General features: G+C 47.3%; 1 protein-coding gene across 2 annotated transcripts in view; it reads right to left on the minus strand.

The window, feature by feature from the left end:
- Positions 1 to 1,008: 1,008 nt before the first annotated feature.
- Positions 1,009 to 25,542, minus strand: part of CCDC30 (coiled-coil domain containing 30) — a 72,358-nt gene continuing 47,824 nt past the window's right edge. For both annotated transcript variants that reach the window (XM_073585511.1, XM_073585512.1), the window contains 10 exons: positions 24,826 to 25,002; positions 23,867 to 24,076; positions 23,443 to 23,600; positions 22,690 to 22,855; positions 9,587 to 9,708; positions 9,209 to 9,350; positions 8,265 to 8,401; positions 7,889 to 8,003; positions 7,431 to 7,492; positions 1,009 to 1,480 (listed from right to left, as the gene is read on the minus strand). In XM_073585511.1, the coding sequence (XP_073441612.1) occupies positions 1,270 to 1,480; positions 7,431 to 7,492; positions 7,889 to 8,003; positions 8,265 to 8,401; positions 9,209 to 9,350; positions 9,587 to 9,708; positions 22,690 to 22,855; positions 23,443 to 23,600; positions 23,867 to 24,076; positions 24,826 to 25,002 (1,500 nt within the window). In that variant the 3' untranslated portion in view covers positions 1,009 to 1,269. The remainder of the gene's footprint in view (positions 1,481 to 7,430; positions 7,493 to 7,888; positions 8,004 to 8,264; positions 8,402 to 9,208; positions 9,351 to 9,586; positions 9,709 to 22,689; positions 22,856 to 23,442; positions 23,601 to 23,866; positions 24,077 to 24,825; positions 25,003 to 25,542) is intronic.

The raw sequence follows: 25,542 nt of genomic DNA on the forward strand, positions 1-25,542 counted from the left end.
GGTAAATTTCTTTTGAAAGAACCCCTCTACAAAAAGCCTTAAGAGCATCCCAGACAATGTTTAATGGGGCGGTGTCAATATTATTATGTAGATATTCCTTAATACACCCTTCTATAGTATTCCCATTAATCAGAAGCCAATTTGAGTTTAGCTGCCATGGGGCCCAACTCACTCCGTCAGCTCCGCATCTCAGCTGCACTCTAATGGGTGAGTGGTCCGAAACACTTCTTGTGTGTCTTCCTTTCTAAGGAGTAGCCTATGGGCTGAGTCTTTTAGGTAAGGCAGATCCTTTTTTCTACTGTTTGACCCCCAAAAGACACCTATTTTCTCCCCATTGGCTTTCTCCCCATTGAAAATACATAACCACTCGGCTGAGCCAAGAATGCATGTAAATGGGAAAGAGACGGGAGAAAGCGGTCAGCCAGACAGTCATCTCATGTGACCGCTGTTAGGTACCAGGGTAAAGTCCTCAAAGCCATTGTCAGACCTTACACTGGTGCAGCAGTCATTGCGTTCTTCCTGGAGAAGGACAGTGCTCGGCCCTATGTGTGTAGGCAGCTCCTGGATGACAAAAGTGTGGATGCCATTGACTGGCCCCTAGACCTGAATCAAACTGGGAACCTCGGGGACATTATGGTGATAAGTAGCACTACAGACTGTCCTGGAGCCACTGATGCCCTGATCCAGGTCTGGGGGGAGAACCCTCAGGACCCCATCTCATCAGGATCATGCCCTCATATTGTCAGGAGTGTACACAGGCATGTGCAGACCACGCACTACTGGATCACATTATGAGCTATCGTGTTGAAATTCATGCAAATTAATACTGCCTGTGATTTACTTTTTTTAGGTTGATTTTAGTGGTGATCTGTAATTGATTGCTGATTTTGGTCTCCATTCCACATTTATGTCTTTTTATGTGAATTAGATATTGGATATTAGAATAGAAACCATATATTTTTGGATGTTCATTTAGAAGCTAAGAAGGAATCACAAATTACGAATAGATTTAAAAAAAAAACAAAAACAAAACTCTTTATTAAACTAATATAAAAATACAAACGTGCAGCCTCATAGGGTCAATGCTGTTCTCATTTCTGTGCAATGTCACTGTACACGTAGCAGCATGAGGATTAATACTCAGAGGAAAGGCACCTAAAGCCGTCAGGTGCAAATCGCTATGTCTGCCATCACTATAGAGAATGATCCATCGGTCAGTATAGGGCTAAAGAGTATTCATCAAAGACCAGAACGCTGGTTTATTTTTTTTCATACATTGTCTGTGCGCGCCTCTGGAGTCACCAATGGTTGAAGGGAAGTAATGAGGACACCAGGGGAAGCCACATTGAGATATCCAACTTCCAATGTGTCCGAGTGTGATAGTGACAGGGTCATTGGGATTTCAGGGGATTGTTCAAGCTCTGTAGCATCCATTACTTTTGACATCACAGGAGAAGTGGCTGGTTCAATTTTCGTGGAACTGTAAGGAAAATGTGAATCATTAGACAAATCTAATGGCAGAGCTCAAGCATGATACAGATGACATTAGACAGGTGCTTCTCACAAAAATAGAATATCATCAAAAGTTAATTTATTTCAGTTCTTCAATACAAAAAGTGAAACTCATTATATAGAGACATTACAAACAGAGTGATCTATTTCAAGTGTTTATTATTGTTAATGTTGATGATTATGGCTTACAGCCAATGAAAACCCAAAAGTCATTATCTCAGTAAATTAGAATACTTTATAACACCAGCTTGGAAAAATGATTTTAAAATCCGAAATGTTGGCCTACTAAAATGTATGTTCAGTAAATGCACTCAATACTCGGTCGGGGCTCATTTTGCATCAAAAAACTGCATCAATGCGGCATGGCATGAAGGCGATCAGCCTGTGGCACTGCTGAGGTGTTATGGAAGCCCAGGTTGCTTTGTTAGCAGCCTTCAGCTCGTCTGCATTGTTGGGTCTGGTGCCTCTCATCTTCCTTTTGACAAAGGTCAGGCGAGTTTGCTGGCCACAGTGTTACTGTTCTTTATAAACCAGGTATTGGTACTTTTGGCAGTGTAGACAGGTGCCAAGTCCTGCTGGAGAATGAAATATCCATCTCCTAAAAGCTTTTCGGCAGAGGGAAGCATGAAGTCCTCTGACATTTCCTGTGCTGACTTTGGTCTTGATAGAACACAATGGACCTACACCAGCAAATGACATGACTCTCCAAACCATCACTGATTTTGGAAACTTCACAGTAAACCTCAATCAGCTTGGTTGAGTTTCAGATACAGAGTAGACAAGATGTTGGAGACTGTGGACAGACAATCACTGGCGTTCTGTAGTACAGCTGGGGTAAGGTCAGGGGATGACATGTATAGTTGTGTGTCATCAGCATACATATGGTACTGAAAGCCAAATCTGCTGATGGTCTGTCCAATTGGGGCTGTGTAGAGAGTGAAGAGAAGGGGGCAAAGGACTGAGCCCTGAGGTACCCCAACAATGAGAGGAAGAGGAGATGAAGTGGAACCAGCAAACAAGACTCTGAAGGAGCAGTCAGAAAGATAGGAAGAGAATCATGGAGTGAGCAGTGTCCTTAATGCCTAGTGACTGGAGCCTAGAGAGTAGGAGATGGTGGTCAACAATGTCGAAAGCTTCAGAAAGGTTGAGAAGAATGAGCAAAGAGTGGTCACCGTTACATTTTGCTGTCAGAAGGTCATTGGTCATTTTGATGAGTGCAGTTTCTGTCGAATGTAGGGGGCGGAAGCCGGACTGTGAAGGGTGAGTGAGAGTAAGAGAGAGAGTGAGTGAAGAGGTATCGGGTAAGGCGGGATTGGAGACTGGTCTGTAGGATCTGTAGTTGTTTGTCCAGGATGGGTCGAGAGTGGGTTTCTTTAATAATGGAGTAATGATAGTGTTTGAAGGAGGAGGGGAAAATGCCTGAGGAGAGGGAGAGATTAAAGATTGTAGTTAGGTGAGTTGTGACGACTGGAGAGAGGGACTGGCGATGTGAGGGAATGGGGTCAGTAGTTCAAGTAGTCGGACGAGAAGAAGAGAGGAGCCTGGAGACTTCTACTGTGATGGGATCAAATGTGGAGAGTGAGCAAGGGAAAATGCAGGGAGAGATGGGAGTCACGGCACCTGGTGGCGGATTTCCTGACGGATCTTATCTATTTTCTCTATAAAGTGGGACGCCAGGTCATCAGCACAAATGTCTGTGATAGGGGCTTGTGCTTTCAGCCTGAGGAGGGAGTGAAAGGTGTCAAAAAGTTTCTTGGGGTTGTTGGATAGTGAAGAGACCAGGGTGGTGAAGTACGTCTGTTTGGCGAGGTGAAGGGCAGAGTTATAGGTTCTTAACATAAATTTAAAGTGGATGAAGTCTTCTGGTGTGCGAGCTTTCCTCCATAAGCGTTCAGCACTCCTAGAGCATTGCTGGAGAAATCAAGTTTGCGATGTGAGCCAGGGCTGTTTTACTCTGTGCTTGGAGGTTCTGAGGGTGAGGGGAGCTACTTGGTCAAGGGTGCTTCTAAGAGTGTCATTGTAGTGGTGTACAGCCAGATCAGGACAGGAAAAAGAGGAGATTGGGGACAGTGATGAGTGTAGGTAGTCTGAAAGTGTATGACGGTTAATGGTTTGTAGATTTCTGAATGTGTGGTAGGTAGGAGTGTGCTGGGGTGGGGGAGGATTTGCTAGCGTGAAGGAGAGAATGTTGTGGTCAGAGAGTGGAAGCGGTGAGTTATCAAGATAGGTGAGTGAACAGAGCCAGACAAAGACCAGGTCAAGGCTATTACCATCTTTGTGTGTTTGAGAGGTTGAGAGATGTGAGAGGTCGAGAGGAGTGGTTAAAGATAGAAGCTGGGATGCAGCTATGGAAGTGGGGCTGTTAATGGGGATGAAGTCTCCCAGGATAAGGGTTGGGAGTTCTGAGGACATGAAGTGCGGCAGCAAGGCAGAGAAATGGTCAAGGAAGTAGGTAGGTGAGCTTGGGGGTTGGTATATGACCGCTACTCTGAGGGAGAGGTGACGGAAGAAACTGATGGTGTGGATCTCAAAAGGAAATGAGAGTGATGGAACTGGGGGGATGAGCTGGAAAGTGCATTGTGGGGACAGGAGTATGCCGACTCCAATATAAAGTCTGTTTGTGGGTCTCGGGGAATGGGAGAATTGTAAGCCACCATGGGAAATGGCAGCAGGGGAGTCAGTGTCAGAATCCTGAATCCAGGTTTCAGTGAGGGCCAACAGATTAAGAGAGCTGTTCAGAAAGTAACTGTGCAGGAAAGGAAGTTTGTTACATTCAGACAATGGATTCCATAGGGTACAATTAAAAGAAGGAGATGAGGGAGTGCAACTAATATTAATAAGGTTAGTTAGGTTTCGATGTGAGGTAGAGTAGGGGTTGAGGGGTGGTGGACCAGGGTTGGGGGAGATGTCTCCCAAAATCAGTAGGAGTAGGAAGATAAAGAGCAAGTAGTTATTGTAATTGTCAGAAGTTTTTTTGTATGATGTGTTTGGGCAAGATGGGCTGAGGTTTTTCAAGAAGGTGAGAAATGCATGGGAGCTGTACATGGGAGACGGAAGTACAGAGGGGCTGATGTGTATGAGTCGTGATGGAGCGGTGAATGTGGATGGCAAGAGAACAGAGAAAGATAGAAATAAAGCACATGACTAAAAGAGAGAGCAAAGTGTGGGTTACCTGCCTCCTTCCCTGACTAACTGCCATGGATTAACTGCTTTGTCTAGTTGCTTAGCTGCTGGGATGCTTTGCTGAGGGCATGCGTGCACCCCACACTATGTGCAACCCTTAGAATGCTTCTAAATTTATAAGCCACACTATAGGGTCAGGAGAGAGGGATTGTGGGAGCTGGTTTGGGATATTTTAGCAGCTGCGCCAACACACCAGGGGGTGGATAGATGATCAAAGACACTAGTCCTGGCTCCATCTCTATGCTATAACACCTTTCCCTAGATAATATCTACAATGACCACAGCCATGGATATACAGCAGTGTATATTGAGTACAATGCAACAGATGAATTACAGCAATAATTCAGCAGGCACTGTTCTATACCATTAAAAGAAATGTTGCAGGATGATAAACAGCAGATGACAGCAAGTATAGTACAAAACATTAGAAAAAGGGGTATTCAAAACCCCCATCACAATCTATGCGGATTATAGGGTGTGTTGCGGATTTCCAGATTTATAATGTGAGAGGTAGAATAGACATAAATAGGCACTCCATATAAACAAAAAGCACTCTGATTGTAATATATATACAGTTAATACTTAACGTGTTGTCCTAATAAAAGAAGCTTTTTGACATCCTTTTGCAGAAAGTCATCTCCAACCAGCGTAGGCTAATTTTAAAAGTGGATTTTATTCCTTTATTGGAAAATTACTTGGAGGCTATCCCAAGCTACATAAGAGCAGCAGGTGGATCATTTAACTGGTTCACCACCGATCCTCTAGGTGAGAAATAACTTTGCCATCTCTTTCTTCCTCTGTAAAGGGACTCTGTCAGCAGGATTTTGCTACTTCATCTGAGAGCAGCGTAATGTAGGCAAAGAGAAGCTGAATCAAATGAAGTATCACTTAGTTTACTGGGTTCAGCAATTCTGACTAGTGTTGAGCATTCCGATACTGCAATATCGGGTATCGGCCGAAATTCGCTGTATCGGAGTTCCGATACTGAGTTCCGATACTTTTAGAATATCGAATACTGGAATCAGAAGTTCCCATAATGCAATGAGCCAGTTTGATTTTATTCAGCCAATGAGGAATCCTAAGAAGTGTGGGCAATCCTGTTATGCATGTTAGGCACGTTAACTAATGGCATGGCTGTGATTGGTTGCGAGCAGACCACCCAGCTGCTCCTCCCCCAGACACACGCTGAACAGTGATCTATGGAAAGTGAAACTAGTGAGGGAGGAGGAAACAACCAGTTCTCATTTCAATGCCAGAACACCCGCCCCCCCCCCGGACGTTTATCTTAGAAGCAAGAGATGATATCTTGGAAACCGTGCAGACTGGCCACAGACGGTAAATTACTTATAGTCAGCATTCTGCAGCCTAGATATGCACTGAGATTATGTGAAAAGCCCGGACAACCTGTTCTGTTATGTATTTCTGCCAAGTTGGATCGCCCGCCAGGGCTTGTGGGGTACTCGGTACCGGGCCCGTTGGTTTCAATGGGAGATGTCACGGTAGCTGTGACCCGGTCCGTGGCCCTGGGCGTCCATTGTAAAAGGGAAATGTTGAACGTGTGGATGATGATTAAAGTTTATGAGTGAATGATTCATGACGCCACCTGTGATGTTCGGCAATGAAAATGTTAAGCCGACGCTGCAGACAGATCCTCTGGGACAGATGGTGTGGTGCAGCTTTGATGTTGTGGCCCTCCACAGGTAGGCCTGTAGTCCCAGGGCAGTGTAGATGGAGAGGTAGTGAAGAGACGTAGATGGTGCAGTGCCAGGCACAGAGATGTAGCAGTGCTGAGTGTGTTGGCGCAGGAATAACTGGAGGATGCCATGTAGTTCCAAAGCTTTACTCACAGTCTGTTGTGCATACAGGTGCCCGCATCCGTGCCGTGTCTTCCGGGTCAGGGGCTCAGTCAACCTCCAAGCTAGATGAAGCACTCCCTTCCAACACTCCGCCAACATGTGCCTTTTCTGAACGTCTCCCTCTATTGCTACACAACCCCTTTAACATAGTCAATATCTTTGTAACTCCGAACGTCTTAAAAAAAAAATTAATTCCTGCTATTCCATTTGATTGGGCTAAACCTCTATGCCTTTAATGTCTCCTCCACCTCCCCCAATACATTCCACATTATTCTTAGTTGTTTTCCTTCATGTAGAATTAACCTACAAGGAAAGTAAGGGTTTATTTTCATTCCGATATTTGTGTCTCATTGACTTGCATTGGTTTCCGGTATCGGAATCGGCGATATCCGATATTTTTGGGGTATCGGTCAGATCCAATCCGATCCGATATTTCCCGATATCGGAAGGTATCGCTCAACACTAATTCTGACATAATCAGAGCTTTTAGATTTATAATGAAGAAGAGCTGAAAAAGCTAACCCTGCCTCATCACAACTAACCCCGCCCACAGCATAGCTTTTCCCACACACACAAGGATCTGTATGTGCAGAGTCCATATAAAGTGAGGTGCTTATCACAGGAGGAGGAGGCGTTGCCGGCTAGTGTTGTCCGTCAATGTTAATCTCTTAGTGATAAATCCTTCCTAGTTAGAAAACAACAGCACATAGTTTAATAAGTGACACATCCCTGAATTCTGTGTTTCAGCCTCTAGCTCCTGCTGTCTTCAAAGTACATGGCAAAAACTTGCAGACAGATTAAATAGGGTCACCTTATTGTGTGTGTTTTCCCCACAGCATGTTCCACTTTAATTAAATGACAGTTGTGTTTTATTCTTACCTGTGATTTAATATTGCATCCGGTCTTAGCAGACATTCAGGGGACATTACCTTTGTAATATCCTAAGACAGAAGAAAAGAAACAGGGAAAGTAATATATTATAAAACCCTAAAAGCCTGAACTTTTTGACAGTTATCAATGAGTGGAACAGGCTGCCACGAGAGGTGGTGAGTTCTCCTTCAATGGAAGCCTTCAGAGGCTGGACAGACTTCTGTCTGGGATGGTTTTGTGAATTCTGCATTGAGCAGGGGGTTGGACACGATGACCCTAGAGGTCCTTTCCAACTCTAACATTCTAGGATTCTATAATATTGCACTTTTTTTCCAAGGTTCTAAAAAGCTGAAGAATAATGGGCCATCCTATTGTCTCTGATGTGTTCAGACCCCACTAAACAAGAGGGGACTATTGGGGTTCCTTGCACTGCCTGGTGTCCTTATGCTTCGTACGATCTTACTTACCACAAGGTTGAACGTTTGCAGTTTCTTTAATACTCGTTCCAGTGATGCCACTTGGTTGTACAGTTGGAGCAGACTTTCCTGCAGTTGTCTGTTCTCTTCATCTAGGATATCTGCCCTGTAATAAAGACAAATATACTTTACGTATGAACAGACTTTACAGCAAAAAAAATACCCTTCCAGTCATTTCTGAAGAACAGCTGGCCATTAACTTAACTCTTGTCATTCTGAGTACTTCTAGAAAGAATTAGAGAATAAGAGGTTACTGTGCTGCATTTTTGTCAGGGCAATAAATGGTTATAGTATGGGCCTTTATGACCCGTCCGTACCGGTGACTTCTATTCAGGCGTGACCGTCCTTACATGACATCGATCTGTACCTGTTCTGTACTGACAACAGTTTCCACTTGTGATTTCTGTCTGACGCTTCACATTCTGTGATCTTCTGGAGCAAATGTCTCTTCTCCTCATGTAGAGTCTCATTGTCGGCTGTGATCCTACTGATCCATTGCTGTTCCTATTGGAAGAAAACGGCAAGAGCTTAAGATGCAGATTTGGCATGGTCCATGGGCTCGTTCTTCTTTGTTTGCTTATGTTGCAGTGTCCGTAAGAGGGGAAGGCTTTAATAAGTTCACACAACCGTGTAGAAATATAGAGGCGCTGGACATCCTGTGTGAAATGTTCAAAGTATTGGGGTCACTGTTCAGAAATGTGCGCTATATGGCTCTTATGGTGTCCCTATGACTGATTGGGCACTCATCTCAGCGCCTTCATTTTAGCAATCAGAGGGGATCTTTAAACCCGAACACTCACTGATCAAATCTTCTGACTAGACGCTATGATGTGAAAAGTTTTAGTTCAGGATCTTTGCATTTTAACATGTACCATCACAGCAACCCAGACAATCTGATTTGCTGTGAAGTCACATGACAGAAGTTTTGATCAGTGAGTGTTCGAGTTTAAAAATTTCCTCTGACTGCTAAAATGAAGGCGCTGAGATGAGCACTGGGTTAAGCCTTAATTGGTTCTCCTCGGAGAGCTGAGTGAGCGGTGCATAGACTCTGCACCTCGTATGTTCAGTCCTGAGGATTGGCCTGGTCCTTATGGGGCAGCCGAGAGACTGGACTTTTGTGTTAGCAATTAGTGGGGGTCTCAGCGCTGATAAAAACTATTGCCATGTCATGTCAAAAGTTTTGTAGAACGATACGGACCCTTCCGTTTCCTTTGCCCTGTTCAGGTGTCTGATCTGGCAGACATCTTCTGTACAGTGTGATTAAGAACATGTGATTAAGAAAAGTTCAGCATGTCGGAAGCCTTTTATTACCTTCTCCGCCTGGCTTCGGCTGAAGACCAGCTCCATTTCTAGCTCTTTAATGTGCAGATCCCTATGGTTCCTTTCACATAAGTGAGTCTCCTTTGCTTGGCTGAGTTTGGCCTTATATCGAAGCTGCCGTTCATTATATTTCCTGGTAATAATACAATGGTTATAGCTTTTAATTAAATTTAATACAGAGGGTCTAAAGTTCCAGTGCTAATGTGGCCACATTTGTACAACACAACAGTTGTAGGAGTTTGGTGTTTCTTCTAAGGACATCTATGACACAGAGAGACATAGTAGTAGAGCAAGGATTGCTGCCCAACAAACGCACCTTATGCCAGAGGGAAGGGTCAGCAGGTCTCCCCAAATTACCTGCCATCTTACCTGATATAGTCATCCAGCTGTTTCGATAGTTTATTATATTCCTTGTGTAGCTGCTCCTTTTCTTCTTGCACTTGTGACAGTTCTTCCAAAAGCTTCTGATTAGTTTTCTCCAAGTGTGTCCGCTAAAAAACAGGACAGAAAAGTGTGACACAAAACTGTGAGGCATAAAGTATTGTCATTTTGGCTACATTCGTATGCTCGTCTTTTCTCATCTGCGTCCTGACCATTTTTAAAGCCCATTCTCTGGTGCTGGTTAATCGGCTGCAGCCGTGAAGTCACACCAACGACGCTGCACCCAGTCGCTGAGCTCAGCAGAAGTGTCATCTACATTGGCTTAGCGCTCATGGATTGGCTGCAACGCTGTTTATGTCACATCAATCAACAAACATCGGGGCTATGGTGGAGGCACAGCGCTGGACTCGGGTAAGTAAAAAGCTCAGATTCTTAATTAATACAACACTGAGCCTACATTATAAAACAAGGGGACAGGCTCTTTAATGGAACCATTCACATATCCATGTGTCCATAACAACTACTAAAATCAGTGCAGTGCATCAGATTCAGGCGCACGAGAGTCCATCAAAGCTATGAAAAACGGAATACAACTGTTTCATATCAGGTAACCATCCATTTTTAACTGATTTATTGCTAAGTGTTATTGCTGATTTATTGTTAAGCAACAATAGAAGGATTTTTGGAACTCACCATAAAATCTCTTGGAGTCTTCATTGGGGGACACGGGTAACTATGAGTGTATACAACTGTTGCTAGGAGGCTGACATTAGGCAAAAAAAATAATTAGCTCCTTAGCAGTATACACCCATCGCCTGGCACAAAGCAGCTTAGTTAGTGTAAAAGAAGTGTGGGAAGCAACTATGTACAGGTCCAACAGAAGGCACATAGGCCCAACATAGGTACAAACCAGGGAGGGTGCTGTGTCCTCTAATGAAGACTTCAAGAAAGAGATTTTACGGTGAGTACCAAAAATCCTTCTTTCTTTATCGCTTCATTGGGGACACAGGAAACCATGGGACGTCTTAAAGCACGGAGGGAACAGAATAATTTGGACAAATTAGGTCGGACGGCTGGCAACGGCTGCCTACAGGACCTTTCTTTCCAGGCCTGCATCAGCCGAAGCATGGGTAGAATCTCGCAAAAGTGAGCAGAGATAACCAGGTTGCGGCCTTGCAAATCTGAGATGCAGAGGCCTAGTGGCGAACGGCCCAGGAGGCCTTCACCACCCGAGTGGAGTGAGCGCTTACACCCGGAGGGGGTTGTCTGTCTTGAACACAATATGCTTCCAGTATAGCTGAACAGGTCCAGCGGGTGATGGTACATTCGGAAGCAGGAAGACCCTTATGACGACCCTCAGGGATGACAAAAACGGCATCAGAAAGAAGCGATTCTTGAGAAGTAAAAATGTAGAGCGCTGACCAGGTCCAGCTTGCGAAGAGACTTTTCAAGGGGATGAACAGGAGATGGATAGAAAGAAGGCAGAATGATGACCTCATTAATGAGGAAGGAGACAACCTTAGGGACAGATCTGAGAACCACCTGGTCCTTATGGATAATGGAGAGCAGTAAGAGAGAGCTGCCAGCTCAGAGACTCTTCTGATGGATGTGATGCCTACCAAAAAAGGCAACCTTCCAGGAAAGAAGGGAAGACTGAATGTCCTGAATGGGCTCAAAAGGACGCTGCTGAAAAACACATACGACTAGATTAAGATGTAACGTAGGACGATATGGAGGTGCCAGGCTGGCAGTTCCCTGGAGGAAGGTCTTGACCGGGGATGAGAAGCCACATTTGGTTGAAAAAGAACTGAAAATGCGGAGACCTGACCCTTAAGGGTACTGAGAGAAAGTCCAGTGTCGAGGCTTGACTGGAGAAAAGCCAGGATTGATGGAAGGGAAGAAGACTTAGGAGCAGAGTGATTGGCTTCACGCCAATGAAAACAGGGATTTTTGTGTACTCACCGTAAAATACTTTTCTCCGAGCCACTCATTGGGGGACATAGGACCATGGGTTTATACTGCTGCCACTAGGAGGCTGACACTAAGTGAATACAAAAAAACAAAAAAGTTAACTCCTCCTCTGCAGTATACACCTACCACTGGCTCCAGCCTGAACCAGTTCAGTGACAAAGCAGTAGGAGATCATAACCATCAAAAAACAGGTACAACATGTCAAACCAAAGAACAAACATAGCTATCAGGCCAATAGGGTGAGTGCTGTGTCTCCCAATGAGTGGCTTGGAGAAAAGGATTTTACGGTGAATACACAAAAATCCCTGTTTCTCCTTTGCTTCATTGGGGGACACCGGACCACAGGACGTCCTAAAGCAGTCCCTGGGTGGGAAAAACAACATAACAGATTAAACCCCACGTAACAACTGTCTAAAGATGCGCTACCACTGCCTGCAGAATCCGTCTGCTCAGGCCCGCATCTACTGAAGCCTGATTGTGGACATTGTAGTGCTTCGAGAATGTGTGCAGACTGGACCAGGTCGCAGCTTTGCAAACCTGCTCCCTTGACGCCTGGTGCCGAATGGCACAAGAAGAGCCCACTGTCCGAGTGGAGTGTGCCTTGATCCCCGCTGGGATAGGCTTGCCTCTGACATGGTAGGACTCTTGAATAGCCGAGCGAATCCACCTGGCTATTGTAGACTTTGAAGCGACTAGTCCCTTCCTGTGGCCCTCGGGGAGCATGAACAGCACATCCGTCTGACGGGAAAACGCCGTCCATAAGACATACCATCTGAGAGCTCTCACGACATCCAGGGTGTGAAGAGTCCTCTTCACACGGTGTACCAGTGCTGGGCAAAACGAGAGTAGAACGATGTCCTCGTTAAGGTGAAAGGAGGAAACAACCTTTGGTAAAAATGGCGTGGACGGCCCGAGAACCACCTTGTCCCGGTGAAAAATCAGAAAAGAACCCCGGCAGAACAGAGCAGCCAACTCCGAAACCTGCCTGATTGATGTTACCGCGACAAGGAAGGCGACTTTACATGACAGGAGCGTTAGCAAAACTTCCTGCAGCGGTTCAAAGGGAGACTCCTGTAGAACACCTAGGACCAGGTTAAGTTCCCAGGCTTTCAAAGGCGCTCGATAGGGAGATACCACGTGTAAAACCCCCTGAAAGAAGGTCCTCACCTGCGGCTTGGAAGCGATTCTGCGCTGGAACAAGATGGACAAGGCAGAGGTCTGCCCCTTGAGGGAGCTCAGTGCTAAAGAATGGAAGGAATTCCAAAATGGTGGGAATGGAGAAGACGAGAGGAAGATGACCGCGGTCTCTGCACCAAGCAAAACAAGGTTTTCCAGGTGCGGTGATAGATGCGTACTGTTACAGGCTTCCAAGCGTTCATCATTGTGGTAATCACCTCTTGGAAGAAACCAGCTTGGTTTAGGACCCAGGATTCAACGGCCAGGCCGTTAAACACAGGGTTCCTGCATTCTGGAGGCAAATTGGATCCTGGGAGAGCAAGTTGGTTCAATTCGGAAGTCGCCAGGGAACGTCAGCGACATGCCCAGTCTGAAGCGACCAGGATCACTGAGACCCCCTCCGCTTTTATCTTCCTGATAACCCTCGGAAGTAACGGCAGTGGGGGAAACACATACGGAAGACCAAACTGACGCCACAGAAGAACCAGTGCGTTCGCCCTGATGGCTTCTAGATCCCGGGACCGAGCTACAAACTCGGGCATCTGGGCGTTTAACCTGGAAGCCATCAGATCCACGTCCAGGGTCCCCCAGTGATGGCAGATCTGCTGGAAGACCTCCGGATGGAGAGACCACTCTCCCGAGGCAAGACCTTGACGGCTGAGGAAGTCTGCAGCCCAATTCTCCACGCCTGGGATGTGAACTGCCGAGATGACAGAGTGTTTCCTCTCGGCCCAGCGGAGGATGTGTAACACCTCACGCACTGCTGCCCTGCTGTGGGTGCCCCCCAATGATTGATGTAAGCCATGGCCGTGACGTTGTCCGATTGAATTCGGATGGGGCGACCAGACAGGAGATGATGGAACCGCAGCAGGGACAACCGAATCACCCGAATCTCCAGAGTATTGATTGGAAGGTGACCAACGACCCTGAGCAGTGTGGTGACGGAAGACCGCTCCCCAGCCAAGATGGCTGGTGTCGGTAATGACCACCAGCCAATGGACCGGGAGAAAGGATTTCCCCTGAAGGAGGGAAGATAGTGACGTACACCACCTGAGCGCCTACTTGACCAGTGGGGACAAACGGCACAGTCAGTCGAGGGAGAACGGGCTCCTGTCCCAGGCTGCCAAAAGTGCATGCTGCAGAGGACGGCGGTGTAGCTGGGCAAAGGGAACAACTTCCATCGCTGCCACCATTTTCCCCAGGACCCCCATGCCGAATCGGATGGAATGAGGAAATGGGCGACAAAGTGCCCGAGCTCTCTGTTGAAGGGCTAAGACCTTGTCTCGATGGAGATTTACCAACCCTTGGCAGGTGTCCAGGGTCATCCCTAAAAAGGAAATCTGCTGAGCTGGGACGGGGGAATACTTGTTCAAGTTTATCAGCCAGCCCAGGGACGAAAGTGTATCCAACGTGATGCGGAAGCACTCTGCACAGGCCTCTTGATCAGGAGGTCATCTAGGTATTGCAAATCGACCATTCCCCGAGAGGGCAGAATGGACACGACGGCCACCATGACCTTTGTGAACACCCTGGGGTTATGAACACCCTGGGGGCGGTGGCAAAGCCGAAGTGTAAGGTTGTGAACTGGAAATGTTCCTCACGGACGGCGAAGCGCAGGAACTTCTGGTGAGGGGGAAAATCGGGATATGGAGGTAAGCATCACGGATGTTGATGGAAGCTAAGAACTCCCCCTTTTCCATCGAGGAGATGACGGACCGGAGGGACTCCATCCTGAAGTACCAGACCTTGACAAATTTGTTTAGGAGCTTTGGGTCCAGGATGGGCCTCACTGTTCCATCCTTCTTCGGAACCACGAACAGGTTCGAGTAGAATCCCTTGAACCTCTCGTTTTCTGGAACCGGAGTAATAACCCCGTCTTGGTGGAGTGAATTGATGGCTTGGTAAAAAGACTGAGCCCACGCCTCCGCTTTGGGGGGACAAGAGGGGAAGAACCGTGCCAGGCGGCGAGAAGCAAATTCTATTTTGTATCCGGAGGACACCAGGTCCCTGACCCATTCATTGTGAACGACAGAGAGCAAGACATGGCGAAATCGGAATAGACGACTGCCTACTTTGCTGTTGTCGACTGGACAATGCCACAAGTAATTTGGCCGAAAATCTCTGGGACCTGGATCCCTGGAAACGTGTCTGCTGCTGGAGGAACTTACTTTTCCCACCAGTGGCTTCTGAGATAAGCTGATCCAGCTTCTCTCCGAACAAACGACCGCTCTAGTAAGGCAGAGAGGTTAGGGACTTCTTGGATGCCAAGTCCACTCACCATTCCCTGAGCCATAGTGCCCATCTGATAGATACAGCGTTTGATGCTGCAAGCGCAGTGGGCCGCGTCCAGGGATGCGTTGACCAAATAGTCCCTGGCAAAGGAGATCTCATTGCCCAGATCTGCTGCCTCCGGGGGAAGATCACTACTCTGTATGGCCCTATTCAGAGAATCTGCCCTGGATACCACGGCTTTAGCTAACCATGTCGCAGTGAAGGATGTAGAGATTGCCGAGCCCAAAGCCTCAAAGACCGACAGGGCAAAACTGTCTGTCTATCAGGCGGTCCGTGGGATCTTTAATGGAGGATCTGTCTGGCAAGGATAGGAGGGTTTTGGAGGCCACGAGTGGATCCACTGTAGGGGAATCCGCCCATTGCTTACGGAGATCAGAAGGGAAAAGGAATCTTGCCTCAAGAGGCTTCTGACCTGTGAAGCGTTTGTCTGGCTGCTCCCTATGCGGTCGCACTATGTCCTGGAACTCGGGGTGATTGGCAAACTCCCTATGAGGGCGAATGGTCTTTTTGAAGGATACCACGTAATCCGGGGTAGAGGTAGATTCCTCATTAACCTTCAGAGTCTGGTTGATGGCCTCTATGAGATGATCCACTGTCACCTGATAATCCGGTGAATCCAGGTTGAGGGGCCCGTCAGACTTGTACTCAGAATATTTTCCGCTACCAACCCCTGGTGAGGGGGAGCGAGAAACGGAGCTCACGGATGCCGAGGTACCAGAGGGCCCGGGAGATGTATTATGGGCTCGTTTTCTAGATGCCTGTGTCTGCTTCGACTGAGAACAGCCCCTGCAGGCCGACGGTTCCTGTGATGTAGAGGAACCCTCTAAGACAGGCAAACTGATGCCCCTACCCCTGGAGGGATCCTGGAGGGACTCAATCACTTTAGCTAGCGAAGCCATGGACTGCGACAGTGACGAAGCCCACTCAGGGGGACTAGGTACACTGGGGTCAGTCATGGCGGAGGGCTCCAGAGCACGTCCAGGGTTACAGGCTTCACAAAGTGTAGTATTCTGTCCCTGCTGTATTGTAGCCTGACAGGTGTTACATGAGGGGAAAAACACTGTATGTGTTTTGATAGCCTTCTTGGATGCTTTAGGGAGAGACATGCTGTACCCCTGCCCAATATGGGACAAAATGGCTAATGTCTGAATATATACTGCAGGGAGTGCTATGGGTATATAGTAGCGCAGCTCTATAAGGCAGCACAGCTCTGCAGAACAAAACGGGCCAGAGTATATGGCAGCGCAGCTCTGCATAAGAGGGCCAGTGGGTATATGGCAGTGCAGCTCTTACCCAAGGTCCTTTGGCCCTTTGAGTAGTCCTCTTGGGGTCGCAGCCTTGCTGTCAGGGAACCACTTGAGTTAGGCAGGCTTGCGGTAGGGATCTGTTGTCAGAGGTCCAGAGAGGCGCGGATAACACTTCTAAAGGAGGGGGCCTGGAAGATGGCGCAACACTGCCTCACTAAAGATGGCTGCCGGGATCCTGGAAGGCGCTCTCGCACTGAGCGAGAGGCGCCAAACAGGTGGGCAGGGCCGCAGGCGCGACGCACGCTTGTGGGCGTAGCTACCGGCTTGCGGCCTAGAAGAGGCCAAAACCAGGGACTAAATTTCCGGCACTGGACTGGGATGTACTCAGGAGCCGCGACGCGTGCTGTGGGAGCCCTCCCAGCCCCCCTCCCAGCGGAGGAAGAAAGATGCAGAGTTACCGCTCTGCCTTCAGGTAAAGGGCTGCAGAAAGGATGATGCAGGGACCATCAATCCACCATCCCTTTGACAGGGAGGTGGAGAGGGACCGTCCACCTTCTTCCATCACCGCTGTTCTATCAGCGGTGATGCAGTGGGGGCTGCACGGACGCCAGCAGTGCCTCTGTACATCTTAGGGGTTCACTCCCCTAGGATGGGACAGGGCTGTTGTCTGGCTGTAGCCTGGCTTCAGAAGGGGGTACATGGAGGCGATACTCCATGTTCCCGTCTGTTGCTGGTACGGGAAGATCGGCGCCCTGAAGGGAACAGTCGTCCCTAAAATAGGCCAGGCCTGGCTTGCATGGTGCAGGAGGGGGTACGTGGAGATGACACACCACGTTCCCGCCTGTTGTTGGTTTTCGGGAGATCGGCCCCTTGAAAGGATCTGTCGCCCCTGTCATCCTTGGAAAAAGTAGTAAAACAGTAAAAATTTAATCAAAAATAAAAAAAAATTATGGTCTGAAGACCAGACCCATGTGCATCCTACGGACACTAAGCATGAACTGGTTCGGGCTGGAGCCATTGGTAGGTGTATACTACAGAGGAGGAGCTAACTTTTTTGTATTCACTTGGTGTCAGCCTCCTAGTGGCAGCAGCATAACACCCATGGTCCTATGTCCCCCAATGAGGCGAAGGAGAAAAATGCCTTCCACTACCGATGATAAATATGTGAGGATGCAGGTTTTCTTGCGCTTATTATGGTCTGTACGACCATGACTGCCTCACCCAATGGGGCAGTAGAATGGGACGTCCAGGGAAAAGATCCTCTTGTCCCAAGATGACAGGAGGGTCAGCTGAAGGGGACGGGTATGGAACTGAGCAAAGGGCACGGCTTCAATGGTGAAAATCATCTTCTCCAGTACACTCATGGAGAGCTGAAGGCGATGTGGAGATGCACGCCTCAGAGAACGAATCCCAAAACAGAGAGATGAGATCTTTTCCTCTGGAAGGAGGATCTTGGCGCAAGCGGTATCAAGCAGCATACCCAAGAATACCAGACGTAAGTCGGAATTAGGGAAGACTTTGCCCTGTTGACTATTCAATCGAGACGGGAAAGCGTGTCCAAGGTGATATGAAGACTCTGGCAACAGTCTCGAAAGAACAGACCCTTGTTGAAGAGTTCGCCTAGACAGTGGATAATTACTGTCCCCTTGGATTGAAGAATGGCCATGATGGATGCCATCACCTTTGTAAAAACCTTGGTGGCAGAGGCTAGGCAGAAGGGGAGAGCAATGAAATTGCAAATCTGAGAAATCTCTGATGTGGGACGTAAATCGGAATGTGAAGGTAGGCATCCTGAATGTCCACAGTGCAGAGGAACTCCTCGGGTTCCATAGAGGCAATTACCAAGCAAAGAGATTTAATCCTGAAATGACGGAGGCAGACTTTACGCTTTAGCTGTTTGAGGTCCAGAATCGGATGGAGAGAACTGTCTCTCTTTGGAACTACAAAAAGGTTGGAATGAAAACCTAAAAAGCGAGAAGGAACAAGTATGATGACACCTGTCCGAAGGAGAAAGGATATAGCTCGGAAGAAACCCGGGACCTGTACTGGGAGTCTTGGGAGTGGGACCTGAAAAAATATCTTCCTGGGGGAAAAGGTAATTCGAACTTGTAGCCTGAAGTCACGATCTCTCTGACCCAGGCATCATCGACCACAGACAATCACATATGCCATGTAAGAAGAAGACGGGCCACCCACCCTGGGAGGATTGCCAAGTGGGAGTGACCGGTCATGCAGAAGCAAATCTATTGGAGCAGGACCCTGCGCGCCAGTGAGGAGCTGGCTTGAAGGACAGCCTCTCCTCTCCTGCTGAGCGGGAGAATGGTCCTCTTGGGAGGAGGTCCCAGGAGAGGAGAAGAGACTAAACTGACAGACAGTCTCCTGGTGAAGGGGCGATAAGGCTTAGGCTGAGGAAGGGAAGCACTCTTACCGCCGGTAGCGTCCGAAATAATTTGATCTAGTTTAGACCCAAAGAGTCTTGAACCCTGGAAAGGAAGGTTAGTAAGGGACTTCTTTGAAGCCGGGTCTGCATTTCAGGCCTTAAGCCAGAGAAGTCTTCGTATGGCAACGATATTGCTGGTGACATGGGCTGAACAGCTGGCGACGTCCTTGGACACAAGAGCAAATATTTTCCTGCATGGGCGATCTGAACTGCAAGGTCAGCCAGCTCGTCTGGAGAGGCCGATAAAATACCCTGTCAGAGGAGTTTTGCCCAAGCGGAAACCGACTTGGCTACCCAGGGGGAAGCGAAAGCGGGATAGAGGGAAGCGCCAGCAACCTCAAAGGTTGATTTGGTTAGTGATTCGATCTGTTGGTGGAGTTTTTGAGAGAGGAACCATTGGCCAGTGATAAACATTTTGGCGGACAGGCTGGAGACCAGCGGATCGACGGCCAGTGACTCTGCCCATTTGTTAATGAGGTCCAGACTAAAGGGATATAGGGTATCCAATTGTTTTCTACCAGGGAAGCGGTTTTCCGGATGTTACCAATGTTTGGTAAAGATTTCCTCAAACTCCTTGAGTTTGGCAAACGTCCGGGAAGGATAAGTCTGAGTGATCCTGTGAGAGAATCTCGTCCTCTTTAATATTAAGGGTCTGGTTAACGGTCGAGATGAGGCTGTCGACCATATCCTGAAGCTTGGAGGGCCCCCTCAGGGGATGAGGCGTGGGATACCGAGGAGATTGTGTGTAAAGTAGATGGGGGATGGGGAGCTGAATTAAGATTTAGAGTACGCTTCTTGGATGTAATCCTTGGTCTACCCTTCTGAGAAGGGTGTTGAGGTCCCTGCGAATCTTCCAGAGAAACGTTCAGAGCACTGGTGGCGGCAGACAAGTTATATAAGTGTTCTAGGACCTGCACCAGAGACTGTGATAACTTGGTTATGTCAGAAACTGATTGAGAGATAGCAGCACTCTGAAGGAGGGGGTGTGGTCTTGTCCCGGGTGACGGGAAGCTCCTGTGATGCTAGATGGTGGAAGGGCTGCAGGTCTGGCAGAAGGCTGAGGAACACTTCTTTTTGTAGAGGGCACAGACGTAGTGAATGACAGTAGGGGAGGGATGGGAGTGAGACTCCCTAGGTCTGGGGATATGTGAGGGCCTGAGGGGTACTGATGCGGAGGGCTAAGCCTCTGAAAAAATGAGAAAATAGATGCAGCCTGGACAGAACCTACCCGCTCCTGAAAAGGAAGGCCTTGGCACCACTGATCTACTGGAGCTGCATACAGAGAATGGAGATGCTGTTTCCTCCAGAGCTGCGGCTGAAAGCTGTGAATGATGCTGAGATAGAGCGGGGGGCGGTCCCAGGCATACCCGCTGTGGGATCCCACAGAAATGAGCCAGAAAATCCTATAGGCCAAAAAAAGGCATGAGTGCAAGGTCTTGCTCGCTGATTGGTCTGAATGTGTGGAATGGCCAGTAGAAAAAAGTCCTGTGATAGGCCCGAAATGCGCATGAGGACAGTCGCTCACTGATAGGCTGACATGCACTGGAGGGGGCGTGGACCAGCCACCGAGGGAAGTAGAGACGAACAATCTCGTTGGAGAAAAAACGCACAAGCAGGAAGTCGTGCACTGATTGGCTGGGGCACCGGGGAAGGGAGCGTGCCCAGAGTAAAGGCCCTAAGCTGAGGGCTAAATTAAGAAATAAGCCATGGACCTTCTATCGTGGTGCCTCGGAGTCCCATGGGCTCCACCGATGCGCCCCCGCCGCCTTGCAGAGGGACTTTGGGAAGGGAGAGGGACAAGACCTTGAAACATGAGTCCCGACTCCTTCACATATACGAGGATGGCATCAGGAACCCCTGTGTGAGAAAGGGGGGTTACTGGGATAAAACAGGCATCCTCTTTCCCGTACCGTCATGATTGAAGATGGTGTCGACCCCTAAAAAGTGGGAGGGCAACAATCAAGTGACGAATAGCTTCGTCTCGGCTTACTCCGAGCAGAGGGCTGGGGTGAGGAACAGGCAAGGACCGAACACCTGGAATCGCCCTGAAACACCGTGAAGTGACGGGGGTAAGGTCCTGCCATGCGGATGTGAGTGTGGACGATGTGGGTGAAACCACATTGTTCTATTGGTCGCTCGTGTGCAGGAAAATGGTGAGAAATCACACCCTGTTACCCTGTAGAAAAAAACCTGAAAGAAGGGGAAAAGGTTATAGAACACAACAGAGTGACCTGAAAAGGAAAAGACGGATCTGGGATCAGATCCAGGTCTGCCTCCTTCTGACACTAAGCTTAAACTGACAAGCTTTGTGCCAGTCAGTGGGGAGTATACTGCTGAGGAGGAGCTAATTAGTTTTTTGCCTAGTGTCAGCATCCTAGCGACAGCAGCATACACCCATGGTTACCCGTGTCCCCCAATGAAGCAGTAAAGAAAAAAAGTTCAGACTTTTTACCCTCTTCTATAAAAATGGGAAAAAAATGATGACAAGAAAAATGGTTCCAGATGTAAAAACGGAAAGGACTATGTGAAATGAGCATTACTTGTTTCATATGACCGCCAATTGCATTGCAATCTGTGCGGAGTAATGTGAACAGGCGTATGGCAGTGACCTCAACCTTTTCTCAAACTTGGTCATATTTGCCTTATATGTATTAGCTTAGATGCAGAGAATTCTGAGACTTACTGGTGGGTTCAGCTAGACCCCAACTTAAGGTCTAATTTTGTAAGGGTGCTTCACATTACATTCAGGCACCCATTCAGTGGTTCACGAAGAGGCTAATGTCTGAATCCTCTGGAAAACGGGATTTGGATGTATGTGACGACGGGACCATTGACTATAATGGCGACAGCAGAATGAATGCACGCTCCGCCGTGCATCTTTTTCAGGTGTATATGGCTAATGGAGATGCAATATCATACATTCGAGTGTCCACCTCCAGTAGGCATATACGCCTGGAAAAGTTGCACGGCAAAGCACGCATTTGCTCTACTGTCGCCATTATAGTCAATAGTCAGGTCGGTGCATATGTCCGAATCCCATTTAACTGGTTGTTCGGACGCAAGTCCCTAAAGGGCCAAGGAATGGGTGCCTAAGCGCTATGTGAAAGCAACTGTCATGGTTTGGACAGGGTTCTTGCCCTGCACTCACAGGGTTAAGTGTACGTGGCCTCTTTCTGGATATGGGAGGGGTATTTATACTCACTCTTTATCAGGGTTCTCTGTCAGCTATACTGTTATTCTGGCTGTGTGTCTGACCCCTGGTGTGCGTGTATACTACATTGCTTGTTTGCTTCCCGTGTATGACCAGGTCTGTCCCCTCTGTACTCCGTCTCTCGTTTTGGTACTATTGTCTTCTCCGGTTCTGACCTCCTGGCTTGGCTATTGTTACTCCTTTACAGTTTGTCCCTATTGTACCGTCTATTGCCCGTTCTGGTTTTCTGATCTATTGCTACGTCCTGACTATCTGTTCTGTCTATCCCTTTGGTACAGTCGTGTTATCTCGTGCTTTGACCCCAGCTTGATCTGGTTTATGTCTTTGTCTATGCCCCTTGGTAACATTGTCCCGTAGTTACCCTGTTAGGAGTTTTCCTCAGCTCCTAGCTCTCTGGAGTTTAGACGACGCCCTCAGCAGTAACATGCTTCAGGTCCTGTGAGTCTGGAGCATGCATTGTCACCACTGCTGCCCCACTCCACAGGTATCTTTGTGCATAGTTTTTGTACTCAGGATACGCACACTGGCTCAGTGAGCAAGTGCAGTGCGGTGTTCCTGACAGCACCCTAATATTCCACAGATTGTATTTTTCGTATTTGGTAAGATAAGTGGTGCACAGGTGTCTGACAGCCACTCGTCTTATGGGAAAATCAGCCAATATAATTGTGAAACAAAGTACCTTTATTTATGATTTTCTATGTTGGTTGTATATATTTGTCCGCCCATTTCTGTCTGTAGTAATACATAGACTGACCTCGACAGCAGTGGACATTTTTTCATCATCCATATGTTGTCGTAAGGATTCCTGCTGATTGATCTTCAGTTGGAGGCTACGATTATTCTCGGTGAGTGAAATTTCTTTGTCGTGAAGGGCTTTAATTTCTAACTGTAATTCCTCCAAATTCTGGTCCAAAATTTTCCTAAACAGAAAAGAGCAGCAGTTATAATAATGTTAGATCTGTCATTGTCCGGCAGCGCAGGCCCTCCTTGTCCTAAAATGAGCTTCCACGACATTACGTATACACATACAGATGATGAAATCCATCATTACTGGAGAAAAAATTTGAGTGGAATTTAATTCTACTCCATTCTTGCAAAAATCCACATTTGCAAAAAAGTTACATTTACTATGCTCTGGGGTCTGCAGAGACAATAAATTTGTGATGAATAACTTCTCCGCTAATCAAATCTTGTGATACGCTTATCTCTAACTATTATCAGTCTCGTAAGTATCATTCATTTAATGGGTGCCGGTTTTATTCAATACCGCTAGGCCACGTTCGCACGCAGGGGATCATGCTTCAGTCTTTTGCCACTGTCATGTCTCCACATTCAAAACCACAGGGCCATTATGATCAGTCACGCAGTTTTGCATATGAAACAGCGAATTCCCTGCAAGATTATGTGATTGTGCAGAGAAACACCATAGTGGCACGAGGCTGCTGCTGCTAAGCATGCATGACTGCTGCGTGTGAACACCGTCTTATACCGTCTTATAGTTTGTTACCTTTTCAGCTGTTCATCTTGTAGTTGCACCTTTGCTTTGGCTTCACTATCTCTTGTTTTTTTCAGTTCTTCCTCGAGATGGCGCCGCTCGGCATTCTGAGTCTCTAGTAGTAATACCTGATGCTGAGAGGCGCGCAATTGCTGCTCTACTTCCAACACCTATAAAATGAGAAAGAAAAATGGAAAATAACCAAAGAGACCTGCAGAAAATGCAGGACACGGGCGCTGCCAATAATGAACGACCAATGAATACGAGGTGAAAAGGTTGCTTCATTGGTTATTTGTATCATCATCAGGTAAAGGACAAAAAAGAATAAGCTCATCAACTATGTATAGAGGTTTGCGACCATGAAGACCCATCGATTCCACAGATATATAATCATCTTGTAGGGATTAATAAGGTCTGGCCGATTTCTCCGTCTTACCATCCTTTCCGCCTCCATAGCTCGGTACTTCTCATGTTCCAGCTTCTCCTGAGAGCTGCTCAGCGCTTTAGCGGTTTGGTTCCTCTTAAGCAACTCCAGCTCCATCTCCTTCATGACGTGCTGTCGCTGCTCAAGATCAACTTCAAGACTGGTGCAAGCTGCAGTCATGGAGGAAAGCTTCTGTTTAACCTGACCGACCTCCGCAGTAAGCTAAGGGTGGGTGGAAGAGAATTTATAGGGGATGGCATTAGCAACAGATGTGATGATTTTAAGTCTGAGCAATGTCTGCTGGATCTCTAGAGGCCCAATTGGCACATATGAGTGCCCCCCAATAATTCATCTTTATAGGGCATCAAACACAGCTAATATGGAGACATAAACCGGCCGCCCCAAGAGCACAAGACAGTCCTTCAAACAGTTCAGGAAGGTCCTATGTACAATATATCCCTCCCTATGCCTTTGCATACCGGATGATGCAAAAATACAATACTAAATTTCATGCTCCCTATAAATGGCACTTACCTACCAGTATGACATAATAATATACACCTTGATTTTTAGGGTATGCATCAGCCTTAAGTTTATGTGACCTGTGTGATCCCACTGTCCTTGCAAACGTGGGGTACTACAGATGGCCTGGCACTCAAAACTTGAGGCGACCACGACAATTTCTACCATTGTAGGGTGTTGTTATTGTGTTTGGAGCGATTCTTTCATTGTATGTTGTTATTTTTGAGCACTGGTCGTGCCATTTCCTTTGTGTGGCACTGCTACTTGTACAGTATGGCAATGTACATTGTTTTTGCACTGTAGTACTATTTTGTCCTAGTATATCACGGTTATCTGTGCATCCAACATTCTGTACTCATAATCTATATACCCGTGCACCATGTGGCGAGCACAAATGGAAGATACCACACATTCAATATGACTGGCACTGTTTAGTTTTGCATTTTTACCTTCGTGTTCTCCTTCTGAAGAAGGATATGTTGCTTCTTGATATCCAGGTTCTTATCCCTTTCATATCTCAGCTCTTTCTCAGCCGAGCTGCACACATTTTGGACTCTGTGGAAGTCTTGCCGCAGTTGCCGGATTTCCTCGTATTGCTGCTGAATCAGAGAATCCCCTGTTAGAGGCTGAAAAACACAAAGAACCAGTGTGAGCATACTACAGGAATGATCTGGAGGCAGCTAGTGCTCTTTGGTCTTGACTATCCTCTTCTTCCTGGTAGTTCGGACCTGAATTTCATCATATGGAAGTCAAGGTTGAGTTGCACAAAAAAAAAATTGAAGAACCTTAGTCCAATGGCCACATTGGTAGTCCATGGCTCCCAGACCAGAACCCTGTGAGCCTTCTACTAGCTGACCAACAGCCTTCCGATTAGTAGGCTCAGAGCGATGTCATCATGAAGTCACACTAGGCCTGCTAATCCGAATGGCCAGAAGGTTAGAACAGGTTCGCAGGGCTATGGTCTGCCGGTCCAGGACTAATGACGTGGAATATGGGCCAAGATCCTCTGAATCTTTCTGATCAGCTCTAATCACAATCTTTGTTCCTCAATGTCCGTGACAACTCAATTTTGTCACCTGCCGGTCTTATTACATACTATCGCCTGACAGTGGTCGGAACATACTTGGGCATATACCTTTAGTTTGCATTTTAGTATGCCGTGTAAT

Source organism: Dendrobates tinctorius, unplaced genomic scaffold (genome assembly GCF_039654945.1).
Source record: "Dendrobates tinctorius isolate UK_male_01 unplaced genomic scaffold, ASM3965494v1 ptg000086l, whole genome shotgun sequence".
NCBI classification, from domain to species: domain Eukaryota; kingdom Metazoa; phylum Chordata; class Amphibia; order Anura; family Dendrobatidae; genus Dendrobates; species Dendrobates tinctorius.